This window comes from Dendrobates tinctorius, unplaced genomic scaffold (assembly GCF_039654945.1).
Source record: "Dendrobates tinctorius isolate UK_male_01 unplaced genomic scaffold, ASM3965494v1 ptg000008l, whole genome shotgun sequence".
In the NCBI taxonomy this organism is placed as follows: domain Eukaryota; kingdom Metazoa; phylum Chordata; class Amphibia; order Anura; family Dendrobatidae; genus Dendrobates; species Dendrobates tinctorius.
This window is the reverse complement of record NW_027361676.1, coordinates 68,872,453-68,886,492: the sequence shown is the minus strand read 5'-3', so window position 1 is coordinate 68,886,492 and position 14,040 is coordinate 68,872,453. Positions and strand designations below refer to the sequence as shown.

The window sequence follows — 14,040 nt, the reverse complement described above, 5'->3', positions numbered from 1 at the left end:
TGTAACTCCACCCCCCATGACTCTGCGGTTTCGTTGCCTTAAGCTGATGTTAAGCCCTTTCCTCACTGCTCCCTTCTTCCATCTTGTGGCCAAACTACAGTACTACACATCTACTTTTCCTGCTGTTCTTGGTCTCCCTCTAGTGGCCAAACCAAGTACTTCACCATCTTCTACTGTCACTAGCTCCCCCCCCCCATTAATATACAACAGCCCACATCAAGCACATTGTACCTTTACCTACCCACTGCAGACAGGTCCATAGGACAGTCCACTTCCCCTACACAGCCATGGCAGGTTGATGATGAGCAGCTGAAGAGTTGGGTGGGACAGATGCTCACCATATCTCCAATCCTAAGTGTGGTAAATTTTGTGAATTGATAGCTGTTTGTCTCACACGTCTGTGTGTGGAGGTGTGCAGAGCTCCTGGATTGAGTGCCTTCCCTAAAGACATATAATGCAAAGACATATGTACACATACATACACACAATGTAATGCATACACATATATACACATACACACACATACAGTATAATGCATACACATACAGTGAAGGAAATAATTATTTGATCCCTTACTGATTTTGTAAGTTTGCCCACTGACAAAGACATGAACAATTTATAATTTTAAGGGTAGGTTAATTTTAACATTGAGAGGCGGAATATCAAAAATAAAATCCAGAAAATCACATTGTATAAATTATATAAATTTATTTGCATTTTGCAGTGAGAAATAAGTATTTGATCCCCTACCAACCACTAAGAGTTCTGGCTCCTACAGACCAGTTAGATGCTCCTAATCAACTCGATCCATGCATTAAAGAATGCTGTCTTACACAGTCACCTTTATTATAGACTCCTGTCCACAGACTCAATAAGTCAGACTCTAATCTCTACAACATCGGCAAGACCAAAGAGCTTTCTACGGATGTCAGGGACAAGATCATAGAACTGCACAAACCTGGATTGGGGTACAAAACCATAAGTTAGACACTGGGTGAGAAGGAGACAACTGTTGGTGTTGTGAGTTCATTTTTCCCTTCACCATTGGGGTCTGATAAACTCCCTCATCTGGTGAAGCAAGGTAGTGAGGCTGATTACCAAACACCTGGGCAGCTAGATGTTGACTGGGTGGCTGGAATTGAGGACTGGATATAAGGCAGCCGACGCCCTTCTGCCTTGCTGGTGATCCTGCTGGATTCTTGGAGACCAGTCTGATTCCTGCGTCTCAAAGCTAAGTTTTTTCTGCTTTGTACTCTTCAGTTTTGTTTTTGTTTTGCCTTGTTTTTTGGGAGCTCTGCCATCCCCGGCCGGTGGTGAGCTGAATTCCATTTTTGTCTCTGATCTGTTTATCTTTTGCTCTGTCTTCAGAATATACCTGAGTGCTGATATAGTCTTTTGAAGCCTAGCGACTTCAGGGCCTGTTTTTCCTATCAGTCGGTTGGCTCATTTTGAATAGGGTTTTTGCGGATGGCAGACAGCAGCTTTCCTATCCTGTCCTATTTAGTTAGCTTGGGCCCCATCATTTGCTCAACCTATCTTTCTATCTGTGTTAGTGTTTTCATCTTGCTTCACCGTCATTATATGTTGGGGGCTGCCTATTGCTTTGGGGTCTGCTCTGATCCCGTTTCCTGTTCCCTCTAGGGCGCAACGTCAGGAGTTTAGAAGGTGTAATAAGCTGTGTTTTTTTTGTGGAGATGCCTCGCATATTATTTCTGTCTGCCCTAAATGAGAGAAACGTTGTGCACACACGTTTTCTGTGGGTGGTGTTCAACCTAAGTTTTTTCTGGCAATTACTCTTATCTGCTCCCTGTCCACATTTTCCGCCAAGGCTTTTGTGGATTCGGGAGCAGCTCTGAACCTGATGGACTTGGATTTTGCTAAACGTTGTGGATTTCCTATGACATTTCTGCGGACGCCTATCCCTTTGAGGGGTATTGATGCTACTCCTTTGGCGAAGAATAAACCTCAGTTTTGGACCCAGGTGGTAATGCGGGTCGCCCCAGACCATCAAGAAAATTGCAGATTTTTAGTGTTGCATAATTTGCATGATACCATTGTTTTGGGATTTCCCTGGTTGCAAATCCATAATCCAGTTCTGGATTGGATATCTTTGTCTGTGGTGAGTTGGGGTTGTCGGTGTGCCCTTAGTGATGCTCCTGTTTTGTCCACCTCTCCCCAGCCGCATGATGTTCCTGACTATTTGGCTGACTTTTTTGATGTATTTAGTGAGAATGAGTCTGCGTCTTTGCCTCCTCATAGGAGTTATGACTGTGCAATTGAGCTGAACCCGGGGTGTAAATTCCCCAAGGGTCGGCTTTTCAATTTATCTGTACCCGAGCACGAGGCTATGCGATCCTATATTAAGGAGTCATTGGAGAAGGGTCATATTAGACCATCCTCTTCACCCTTAGGTGCTGTTTTTTTTTTCGTGGCTAAAAAGGATGGTTCATTAAGGCCTTGTATTGACTATTGTGCCCTCAACAAAATTACTGTTAAATATCAGTATCTGTTACCCCTGATTTCTGATCTATTCTCTAGAGTTAAAGGTGCTTGCTGGTTTACGAAGCTTGACCTCAGGGGGGCGTATAATCTTATTCGCATTAAGCATGGGGATGAATGGAAGACGGCGTTTAATACTCCGGAGGGACATTTTTAGTACCTGGTGATGCCTTTTGGGCTCACTAATGGCCCTTCTGTCTTCCAGTGCTTCATGAACGATATATTATGAGACTTTGTGGATACATTTTTGATTATCTATCTGGATGATATTTTGATCTTCTCCAAGAATTGGGACTCTCATGTGGAACATGTTCGGACTGTGTTCCGGATCTTGAGGGAGAATTCCCTGTATGTCAAGGGATCGAAATGCCTTTTTGGGGTACAGAGGATTTCATTTTTGGGATTTATTTTGTCTCCGTCAACTATTGAAGTGGACCCGGCCAAGGTACAGGCCATTTATGATTGGGTTCAGCCCACTTCTTTGAAGGCCCTCCAGAAGTTTTTGGGTTTTGCTAATTTTTATCGGAAATTTATAGCTAATTTTTCTGGTATTGCCAAGCCATTGACAGATTTGACTAGGAAGGGTGCTGATGTGCTGAATTGGTCTCCGGAGGCTGTTTCTTCCTTTCAGGAGCTGAAGCGAAGATTCACTTCTGCTCCGGTTTTGCGGCAGCCTGATGCCTCACTCCTGTTTCAGGTGGAGGTGGACGCTTCTGAGATTGGTGCAGGAGCGGTGTTGTCCCAAAAAGATCCTGTGACATCTAAAATGAATCCTTGTGCTTTCTTTTCCCGAAAGTTCTCCCCATCCGAACGTAACTATGATGTGGGGAATCGGGAACTGTTGGCCATGAAATGGGCATTTGAGGAGTGGAGACATTGGTTGGAGGGAGCCAAACACCAAGTCCTGGTCCTTACTGACCACAAGAAGTTGATTTACCTGGAGTCGGCCAAGCGCTTGAATACTAGACAGGCTAGGTGGGCCTTGTTTTTCACACGTTTTGATTTTGTGGTCTCTTTTCTTCCGGACACTAAGAATGTCAAGGCAGACGCCCTCTCTGGGAGTTTCCTTGCTGATTCTCCTGTTGTGACTAAGCCTGCTACCATCTTAGGTGAGGGGGTAGTTCTTTCTGCCATCTCGCCCGATTTGAGACGTGCTCTGGAAGAGTTTCAGGAGGACAAACCTGAGCGTTGTCCCAGTGGAAAGTTGTATGTTCCTGACCAGTGGAGGAAGAGAGTGAAGTCTGAAGTTCATTGCTCTGCATTGGCTGGTCATCCAGGTATTTTTGGTACTAGAGATCTGGTGAGTCAGTCTTTTTGGTGGCCCGCCTTGTCTCATGATGTCAGGAATTTTGTGCAGTCCTGTGGGACTTGCTCCCGGTCTAAACCTTGTTCTCGCTCTAGTGGCTTGTTGATGCCTTTGCCGGTGCCCAGGAGGCCATGGGCCCATATTTCAATGGATTTTATCTCTGATATGCCTGTCTCTCAGAGAATGACTGTTATTTGGGTGATTTGTGATAGATTCTCTAAGATGGTCCATCTTGTACCACTCCCTAAGTTGCCATCTTCCTCTGAGTTGGTGCCCTTGTTTTTGCAACAGGTGGTTCGCTTGCTCGGGATTCCTGAGAACATTGTATCTGACAGAGGAGTTCAGTTTGTGTCTAGATTTTGGAGGACTTTCTGCTCCAAGCTGGGAATTCAGTTGTCCTTCTCCTCTGCATTTCACCATCAGACCAATGGGCAGACGGAGAGAACAAACCAGACCTTGTAGTCGTATTTGAGATGTTTTATTTCTGCCGATCAGGATGATTGGGTTTCATTTTTGCCCTTGGCCGAATTTGCTTTAAATAATAGAGCTAGTTCTGCCACTTTGATGTCACCTTTTCTTTGTAACTTTGGGTTTCATCCTTGGTTTTCTTCAGGGTAGGTGGAGCCTTCTGCCTGCCCAGGTGTTGACACTGTGGTGGAGAGAATGCACCAGATCTGGGACCAAGTGGTGGATAAGTTATCTCTCCCAGGAAAAGGCCCAGCGGTTTTCCAACCGACATAGGACCATTGGTCCCCAGTTTAAGGTTGGTGATATGGTTTGGTTATCATCAAAAAATATCGCTATGAAGGTGGCTTCTCCTAAGTTTAAGCCTAGATTTATTGGACCTTACAAGATTTTGGAGATTATTAATCCGGTCTCTTTTCGTTTGGCTCTTCCTGTTACATTTAAAATCCATAATGTGTTCCATAAGTCCTTGTTGAAGAGGTTTGTTGAACCAGTAGTTCCTGGGGTGGCACCTCCGGACCCTGTATTGGTTGAAGGTAACATGGAATATGAGGTAGAGAAGATACTGGATTCCTGTCTGGCTAGACGGAGACTCCAGTATTTGGTTAAGTGGAAGGGTTATGGTCAGGAGGATAATTCCTGGGTCTCTGCCTCTGATATTCATGCCAAAAGATTGGTGCGTGCCTTTCATCGGGCTCACCCTGATCGCCCTGGTGGCGTGGATGAGGGTTCGGTGACCCCTCCTCAAGGGGGAGGTACTGTTGTGAGTTCATTTTCCCCTTCACCATTGAGGTCTGATGAACTCCCTCTTCTGGTGAAGGAAGGTAGTGAGGCTGATTACCAAGCACCTGGGCAGGATGATGATGACTGGGTGACGGGAATTACTGACTGGATATAAGGCAGCCAACTCCCTTCTGCCTTGCTGGTGATCTCTCTGAGGGATTCTAGGAGACCAGTCAGATTCCTGCTCCTCAAAAGCTAAGTTTTCTGCTCTACTTTTTGCATTTGTGTTTTGGTTTTGTTTTGCATTGTTTTCCTTGATTTCTGCCATTCCCTGCTGGGGTGAGCTGAATTCCTTTTTGCTCTGTCTTCAGAAAATACCTGAGTACTGATATAGTCTTTTTGAAGCCTAGCGCCTTCAGGGCTTTTTTCAGCTGTTGGCTCTTGTTTTTGATAGGGTTTTGGCGGATTACAGACAGCAGCTTTTCTATCCTGTCCTATCTAGTTAGCTTGGGCCCCATCATTTGCTCAGCCTATCTTTCTATCTGTGTGAGTGTTTTTTCATCTTGCTTCACCGTTATTATATGTTGGGGGCTGCCTATTGCTTTGGGGTCTGCTCTGGGGCAGTTTAGATTTCTCTTTCTGTCTTTAGGCTATGTAGTTCTCCGGCTGTGATCGAGGGGTCTAGGGCACCGTAGGAACCCCCCACGGCTACTGCTAGTTGTTGTTGATAGGTTCAGGGGTCTGCAGTCCGATAGCTGCCAACTTCTCTGGTTTTCTGGACTTAGCTAGTATTTCTGTTTTTGCCTCCTACGGTGACTCATTCATAACAGGAAGTAGTGAAGTTTTGGAATGCAGACTTTGATGGAATGGTCTGCGGGTGTCATGTTGCCTTTGGAGAGTCCCTGATGTACATAAACAGTGGAAACCACTACAAATGACACCATTTTGGAAACTAGACCCCCTAAGGAACTTATCTAGATGCGCGGCGAGCACTTTGAACCCCCAAGGGCTTCACAGAAGTTTATAACGCTCAGGCGTGAAAATAAAATTTTTTTTCCACAAAAATGATATTTTTGCCCCCAATTTTTTATTTTCCTAAGGGCAACAGGAGAAATAGGACCCCAAAAGTTGTTTTACAATTTGTCCTGAGTAGGCTGATTCCCCATATATGGGGGTAAAACACTGTTTGGGCACATGGCAGAGCTTGGAAGGGAAGGAGCACCATTTGATTTTTTCAACGCAGAATTGGCTGGAATTGAGATCAGACGGCATGTTGCGCTTGGAGAGCACCTGATGTGCCCAAACAGTGGAAACCCCCCAATTCTAACTCCAACCCTAACCCCAACACACCCCTAACCCTAATCTCAGCCCTAACCCTAATGGGAAAATGGAAATAAATACATTTTTTTAATTTTATTATTTTTCCCTAACTAAGGGGGTGATAACGGGGGGTTTGATTTACTATTTATAGCGGGATTTTATATTTGGCAGCTGTCATACGCTTAAAGACGCTTTTTATTGTAAAAATAGTTTTTGCATCACCACATATTGAGAGCTATAATTTTTCCATATTTTGACCCACCGAGTCATGTGAGATCTTATTTTTTGTGGGACATGTTGACATTTTTATTGGTATCATGTTCGGGCACGTGACTTTTTTTATCACTTTTTATTCCGATTTTTGGGACGCAGCATGAACAAAAACCAGCGTTTCATGAATTTCTTTTGGGGGGTGCGTTTATACCGTTCCGCATGCAGTAAAATTGATAAAGCGGTTTTATTCTTCGGGTCAGTATGGTTACAGTGATACCTCATTTATGTCATTTTTTTATGTTTTGGCGCTTTTATGCAATAAAAACAATTTTATATAAAAAATAATTATTTTTGCATCGCTTTATTTTGCGAGCTATAACTTTTTAACTTTTTCTCTGATGATGCTGTGTGGTGGATTGTTTTTTGCGGGACAAGATGACGTTTTCAGCGGTACCATGGATATTTATATGCGTCTTTTTGATTGCGCGTTATTGCACTTTTTGTTTGGCGGTATGATAATAAAGCATTATTTTATGCTTCGTTTTTTATTTTTATTTTTTAAGAGGTTCGCTAAAGGGGTTAACTAATGGGACAGTTTTATAGGACAGGTCGCTACGGACGCGGCGATACCAAATATGTGTACGTTTGTTGTTTTTTTTATTTCCAAAAAATGAATTTATTAGGGAATATTTTTTTTTTAATTTATTTAGCGATTTTTTAAAAATTATTTTTACACTTTTTTTTTCTTTAACTTTATTAGGTTGTCCCAGGGGGGACATCACTGTCCTGTGACAGAGTGCTGATCTGTCACATCACAGATCACTGTGACAGATCAGCGATCTGTCACAGGCATTGAAGCAGACTTCCTCTTGCCTGCGCTTTGCAGGCACTGAGGAAGACAGCTCCCTGCAGGCCCCCGAAGGTCCCCGTCGCCATCTTGGATCCGGGGACCTGCAGGGAAGGAGCCCCCCGCAGCAGCGCTGCACATTGCGCTGCTGTGGGGGGCTCAGGGAAGCACGGAGGGAGCCTCCTCCCTGCCGATGCTTCCCTTTAACCCCCGGTACACCGCAATTGTGTTTGATCATGGTGTGCAAGGGGGTTAATGTGTCGGGGACACATTGTGCCGGGTGTCAGCTGTGATAATCACCACGTGGGCGCCGCTGATTGCTGTGACGTACTATCCCGTCCCTGGGAATTATGTCCCAGGGCACATGGACGGAATAGTACGTCACATGGCAGAAAGGGGTTAAAGAGGTTCTCCACTATTTAGACAACCCCTTTCTCAATCTCTATGTTTCCACCTTGTAGAATAATAACACCTATAATCATCCCCGGAAGCCAGCGCTGTGTCAGTACTGACTCTCCCGGGGATTGCATGACATTGTTATGTTAATGTGCAGCCAATCAGCGCTGGCTCCACGCTTCCCGCCTTCGGACAAATCTCATACATCCGGAGGAAGTGAGAGAGCAGCAGCTCTCACCTTCTCTAGATGTATGTGATACAGTTGTGCTCAAAAGTTTACATACACCGGCAGAATTTTTGCTTTCTTAGCCTTTTTTCAGAGAATATGAATGATAACTGCAAAAGTTTTTCTCCACTCATGGTTAGTGGTTGGGTGAAGCCATTTATTGTCAAACTATTGTCAAAACTGTGTTTTCTCTTTTTAAATCATAATGACAACCCAAAACATCCAAATGACCCTGATCAAAAGTTTACATACCCCATTTCTTAATACCGTGTATTACCCCTTCTAACATCAATGACAGCTTGAAGTCTTTTGTGGTAGTTGTGGATGAGGTTCTTTATTTTCTCAGATGGTAAAGCTGCCCACTCTTCATGGCAAAAAGCCTCCAGTTCCTGTAAATTCCTGGACTGTCTAGCATGAACTGCGTGCTTGAGATCTCCTCAGAGTGGCTCAATGATATTGAGGTCAGGAGACTGAAATGGCCACTCCAGAACCTTCACTTTGTTCTGTTGAAGCCAAAGACAGGTCAACTTGGCCTTGTGTTTTGGATCATTGTCATATTGGAACATCCAAGTACGTCCTATGCGCAGCTTCCAGGCTGATGATTAAAAATTTGCCTCCAATATTTGCTGATAACAAGCTGCATTCATCTTTCCTTCATCTGTGACCAAGTTTCCTCTGTGCCTTTATAGCTCACACATCCCCAAAACATCAGCGATCCACCTCCGTGCTTTACAGTCGGAATAGTGTTCCCTTCATCATAGGATTTGTTGACCTCTCTCCAAATGTAGCGTTTATGGTTGTGGCCAAAAAGTTCAATTTTGGTCTCATCACTCCAAATTACCTTGTTCTAGAAGTTTTGAGGCTTGTCTCTGTGCTGTTTTGTGTATTGTAGGCAAGATACTTTGTGGCATTTGCGCAGTAATGGCTTTGTTCTGGCCACTCGACCATGCAGCCCATTTTTCTTCAAGTGCCTCCTTATTGTGCATCTTGAAACAGCCACACCACTAGTTTTCTGAGAGTCCAGTATTTCAGCTGATGTTATTTGTGGGTTTTTCTTTGCATCCTGAACAATTTTCCTGGCAGTTGTGGATGTAATTTTTGTTGGTCTAACTGACCGTGGTTTTGTTTTTACAGAGCCCCTGATTTCCCATTTGTTAATCACAGTTTGAACGCTGCTGACTGGCATTATCAATTCCTTGGATATCTTTTTGTATCCCTTTGCTGTTTTATACAGTTCAACTACCTTTTCTCGTAGATCTGTTGACAATTCTTTTGCTTTTTCCATGACTCACAATCCAGAAACGTGAGTGGCTGGATGAAAGATGCAAGAGTCTGTCTGGATCCCAGAAACTCACTCAGCTTTTATGCACACACACTGATTACAAGCAAACAGGTCACAGGTGAGGATGTTATCTTTAGTAGCCAGTGAAAACCCATTTGTGTCAACTTCTGTGCATGTTATTAGGCCAAAATCACCAGGGTATGTAAACTTTTGATCAGGGTAGTTTTGGGTTGTCATTATGATTTAAAAAGAGAAAACACAGTAGTTTGACAATAAATGGCTTCATCCAACCAATAACCATGAGAGGAGAAAAATTTTTGGTGTTATTATTCATATTCTCTGAAAAAAGGCCAAGAAAGCTAAAATTCTGCCGGGGTATGTAAACTTTTGAGCACAACTGATTGGCCACAAGGATATTATATCATGCAATCCCCGGGAGAGCCAATGCCAACACAGTGCTGGCATTGGGCGATGATTATAGGTGTTATTTTTTTACAAGGAGGAAAATAGGGATGAGAAGGGGCTATCTGAATTGTCCGAGTAGTGGCATCCAGGACCCACCCATCCAAACCTAGAAGAAGGAAGTAGGAAAATGCAGGAGATACATAGTCTTTAGAGATTTAGTAACTGAATAGTAACTGGCTCTAAAATGTTACATACATAATCTCATGTATACAGATGTAATCTTAACATGTATACGTGACATTTTCTAGGAGTCTGCGTTGATCTCCGGTACTGTCTTGCTTTCTGTGAAGGAGAGAATGTCTTACGATCATGGAATTTAGCTAACCGTATAAATGACCAGTCTCTGACAGCCAACATGAACAATGCAAAGGTAGCCAATGGGATCCAAGAGATTGTTACAATGAAGAATTTTCCGAGGTAATTTCTTAATCCTGAGCTAAAATACCATGAAGATGCTAATTATATATCTACAATGATACGGATCATTGTAGTATTGGTATATATGATTTTGTCTGCTTGAAATAAAAATGGAGATTATTATTGACAGCAAGCAGAGTTCTTATCTGTCTTAATACCATGAAGAACTAATACAGAAAGTATATTAAAAATGGCATACATGTTTTTTTTAAAAAACCGTGTTTCTGCTAAAACTGGAATATCCAATTATGATCAATGTCCAAAACCAGGAGTGGAGCAGTCAGAGGAAAAGTACAATAGAAACACGTCACCACTTCTTATTTATCACCCACTCCTGGCTTTGGCTTTCACATACTGAGGGAAAATAATCACCAAATACTCAACACATGCACGTGGCCATAGACGCCATTGTCTATTTATCCAACAAATGTAAAAACTCCTGCATATCATTAAAATTGGAAATAAGAACATGAAAAAAGCAATGCATTCCCCTCAGGTAGCCATGAGTGTATACAACAAAATATGGTGTTGTAAATGTCTTCTACTTTGTGGTGGACAGATACGTGGTTTGCCGAAATGTGAGGCCCGGGGTGATATCTGTGTGGAACATAGTAAAATCAAAGTGTAAAAGCAGCGCGGTGCGTGTGGAGCGAGGCCTGGTGGAGAACAGTGATGTCGTGCTAGTCAGAGACATGAAGCTCTATATCCTCACCGACAGGGGAATGGCGTCATTCACCGACACACCCAGACCTATATTTCAGGTAATTAAGTAGAAGTCCACAAATATTTTTGAGGAAACCACTTTGTCATGTCAAGGACAATAAGATCTGTGTAAAGAAGGCAGTCAGATGACATACGGGACACATGATATTTTAGTTTTGCTTGTTTTTCTTTCTGTAGACACTTTTCACTTATGATTTGCTGAAGAAAAAATATGTCCGCCGGCAGACAGGCCTCTATATTATACCTTGTCCGAAGCATGAATACAGGGTCCTGGATAAAGGCCTACTCCTGGGACTCTCAGAGAACAGGTAACACTATGGAATAATAGATGTACATCTTATGCCAAACAATAGCAGGGGTACGGCCGTGTGCACATTTATCGTGAAAACAATTGTTTATCATTTGCCATCAATGGCTAATTTGCATTTAGAGCTGAAAAGATTAATTTTCTAGTAGCAACATGACACATGACATTTACTATTTCTGCTTGTCTTCCACTAGACTCCATATCGAGACAACTATTATAAATAGTAATAATCTTTATTTATATACCACTAGAGTTGAGCGATACCGTCCGATACTTCAAAGTATCGGATCGGAATGGATCGGCCGATCTTAAAAAAAAGTATCGGTATCGCCGATTCCGATACCGGAAGTCCCATTCAAGTCTATGGGACTTCCGGTATCGGAATAAGAAAAATCCTGTTTTTCCCTTGTACAGCCTCTCTGGGGTCTGTACGGGCCTTTCGGGGGGCTGTGCCGGCCTGCCAGGGGGTCTGTGCAGGCTCCGGTGGTCTGTGCCGGCCTGCCGGGGGGCTGTGCCGGCCTGCCAGGGGGGCTGTGCAGGCTCCGGTGGGCTGTGCCGGCCTGCCGGGGGGCTGTGCCGGCCTGCCGGGGGGCTGTGCAGGCTCCGGGGGGCTGTGCCGGCCTGCCGGGGGCTGTGCAGGCTCCGGGGGGCTGTGCCGGCCTGCCGGGGGGCTGTGCAGGCTTCGGGGGGCTGTGCCGGCCTGCCGGGGGGCTGTGCAGGCTTCGGGGGTCTGTGCAGGCATCGTCCGATGGGACTACAAGTCCCATCGGGCGATGCCTGCTACCATGACAGTGATTGACACATTAGCCAATGATGGGACAGTAGTAGTCTCATCATCCGGCTAATGTGTTGAATGTAAAAAAAAAAAAAAAAATTTACATGCTACATACATACAACATGCATACTACATACATGCTACATTCATACTACATACTACATACATGCTACATTCATACTACACATATACTACATGCAACATACATACTACATATATACTACATGCAACATACATACTACATATATACTACATGCATGCAACATGCATACTACATATATACTACATGCAACATACATACTACATATATACTACATGCAACATACATACTACATATATACTACATGCAACATACATACTACATATATACTACATGCATGCAACATGCATACTACATATATACTACATGCATGCAACATGCATACTACATATATACTACATGCTACATACATACTACATATATGCTACATACATACTACATATATACTACATGCATGCTACATACATACTACATACATACTACATATATGCTACATACATACTACATATATACTACATGCATGCTACATACATACTGCATGCTACATACATACTACATGCTACATACATACTACATATATGCTACATACATACTACATATATACTACATGCATGCTACATACATACTGCATGCTACATACATACTACATGCTACATACATACCACATATATACTACATACATACTACATATATACTACATGCATGCTACATAATACTACATGCTACATACATACTACATATATACTACATGCATGCTACATACATACTACATGCTACATACATACTACATATATACTACATGCATGCTACATACATACTACATACATACTACATGCTACATACATACCACATATATACTACATACATACTACATACAATACATTCATACAATACATACATAGACATACAGTACATATAACATAGAGTAACATACTTACCAATACTTGTCACATTGTTCCCCGAAGCCATTGTCTTTTACGGAATAAATATTAACATAACAAACCACAAAAATACTCACCCACGATCCGAAGCAGTCCACGAGTGTGTCCCACGACGATCTTGGGTAGAGAACTGCAGCATCAGCTTTTGCTGCCGTTCTCTACGGGCTGCAGGAATCCAATGACGGAAGGTAGGTATCCTTCCGCACTGTATTCCTCCGCCACTTAAAAAAAAAAAAAGTCCCTAGTCTCACTTTATGCCATTGCTGTGTGGGAAATTCCCACGCAGCAATGGCATAAAGTGAGACTAGGGACTTTTTTTTTTTTAAGTGGCGGAGGATACAGTGCGGAAGGATACCTACCTTCCGTCATTGGATTCCTGCAGCCCGTAGAGAACGGCAGCAACAGCTGATGCTGCAGTTCTCTACCCAAGATCGTCGTGGGACACACTCGTGGACTGCTTCGGATCGTGTGTGAGTATTTTTGTGGTTTGTTATGTTAATATTTATTCCGTAAAAGACAATGGCTTCGGGGAACAATGTGACAAGTATTGGTAAGTATGTTACTCTATGTTATATGTACTGTATGTCTATGTATGTATTGTATGAATGTATTGTATGTAGTATGTATGTAGTATATATGTGGTATGTATGTAGCATGTAGTATGTATGTAGTATGTATGTAGCATGCATGTAGCATGCAGTATGTATGTAGCATGCATGTAGTATATATGTAGTATGTATGTAGCATGTAGTATGTATGTAGCATGCATGTAGTATATATGTAGTATGTATGTAGCATGTAGTATGTATGTAGTATGTATGTAGTATGTATGTGGTATGTATGTAGCATGTAGCATGCATGTAGTATGTATGTAGTATATATGTGGTATGTATGTAGCATGTAGTATGTATGTAGCATGCAGTATGTATGTAGCATGCATGTAGTATATATGTAGTATGTATGTAGCATGTAATATGTATGTAGCATGCAGTATGTATGTAGCATGCATGTAGTATATATGTAGTATGTATGTAGCATATATGTAGTATGTATGTAGTATATATGTAGTATGTATGTAGCATGTAGTATGTATGT

The 14,040-nt window shown here is 42.7% G+C and overlaps 1 protein-coding gene across 1 annotated transcript in view; it reads left to right on the top strand.

Annotated features, from left to right (window-relative positions):
- LOC141092192 (uncharacterized) overlaps window positions 1–14,040 on the top strand; it is a 169,949-nt gene that overhangs the window by 139,282 nt on the left and 16,627 nt on the right. Inside the window, exons 24-26 of the mRNA XM_073578209.1 lie at window positions 9,991–10,159; window positions 10,719–10,920; window positions 11,060–11,190. Coding sequence (XP_073434310.1) covers window positions 9,991–10,159; window positions 10,719–10,920; window positions 11,060–11,190 — 502 coding nt within the window. The remainder of the gene's footprint in view (window positions 1–9,990; window positions 10,160–10,718; window positions 10,921–11,059; window positions 11,191–14,040) is intronic.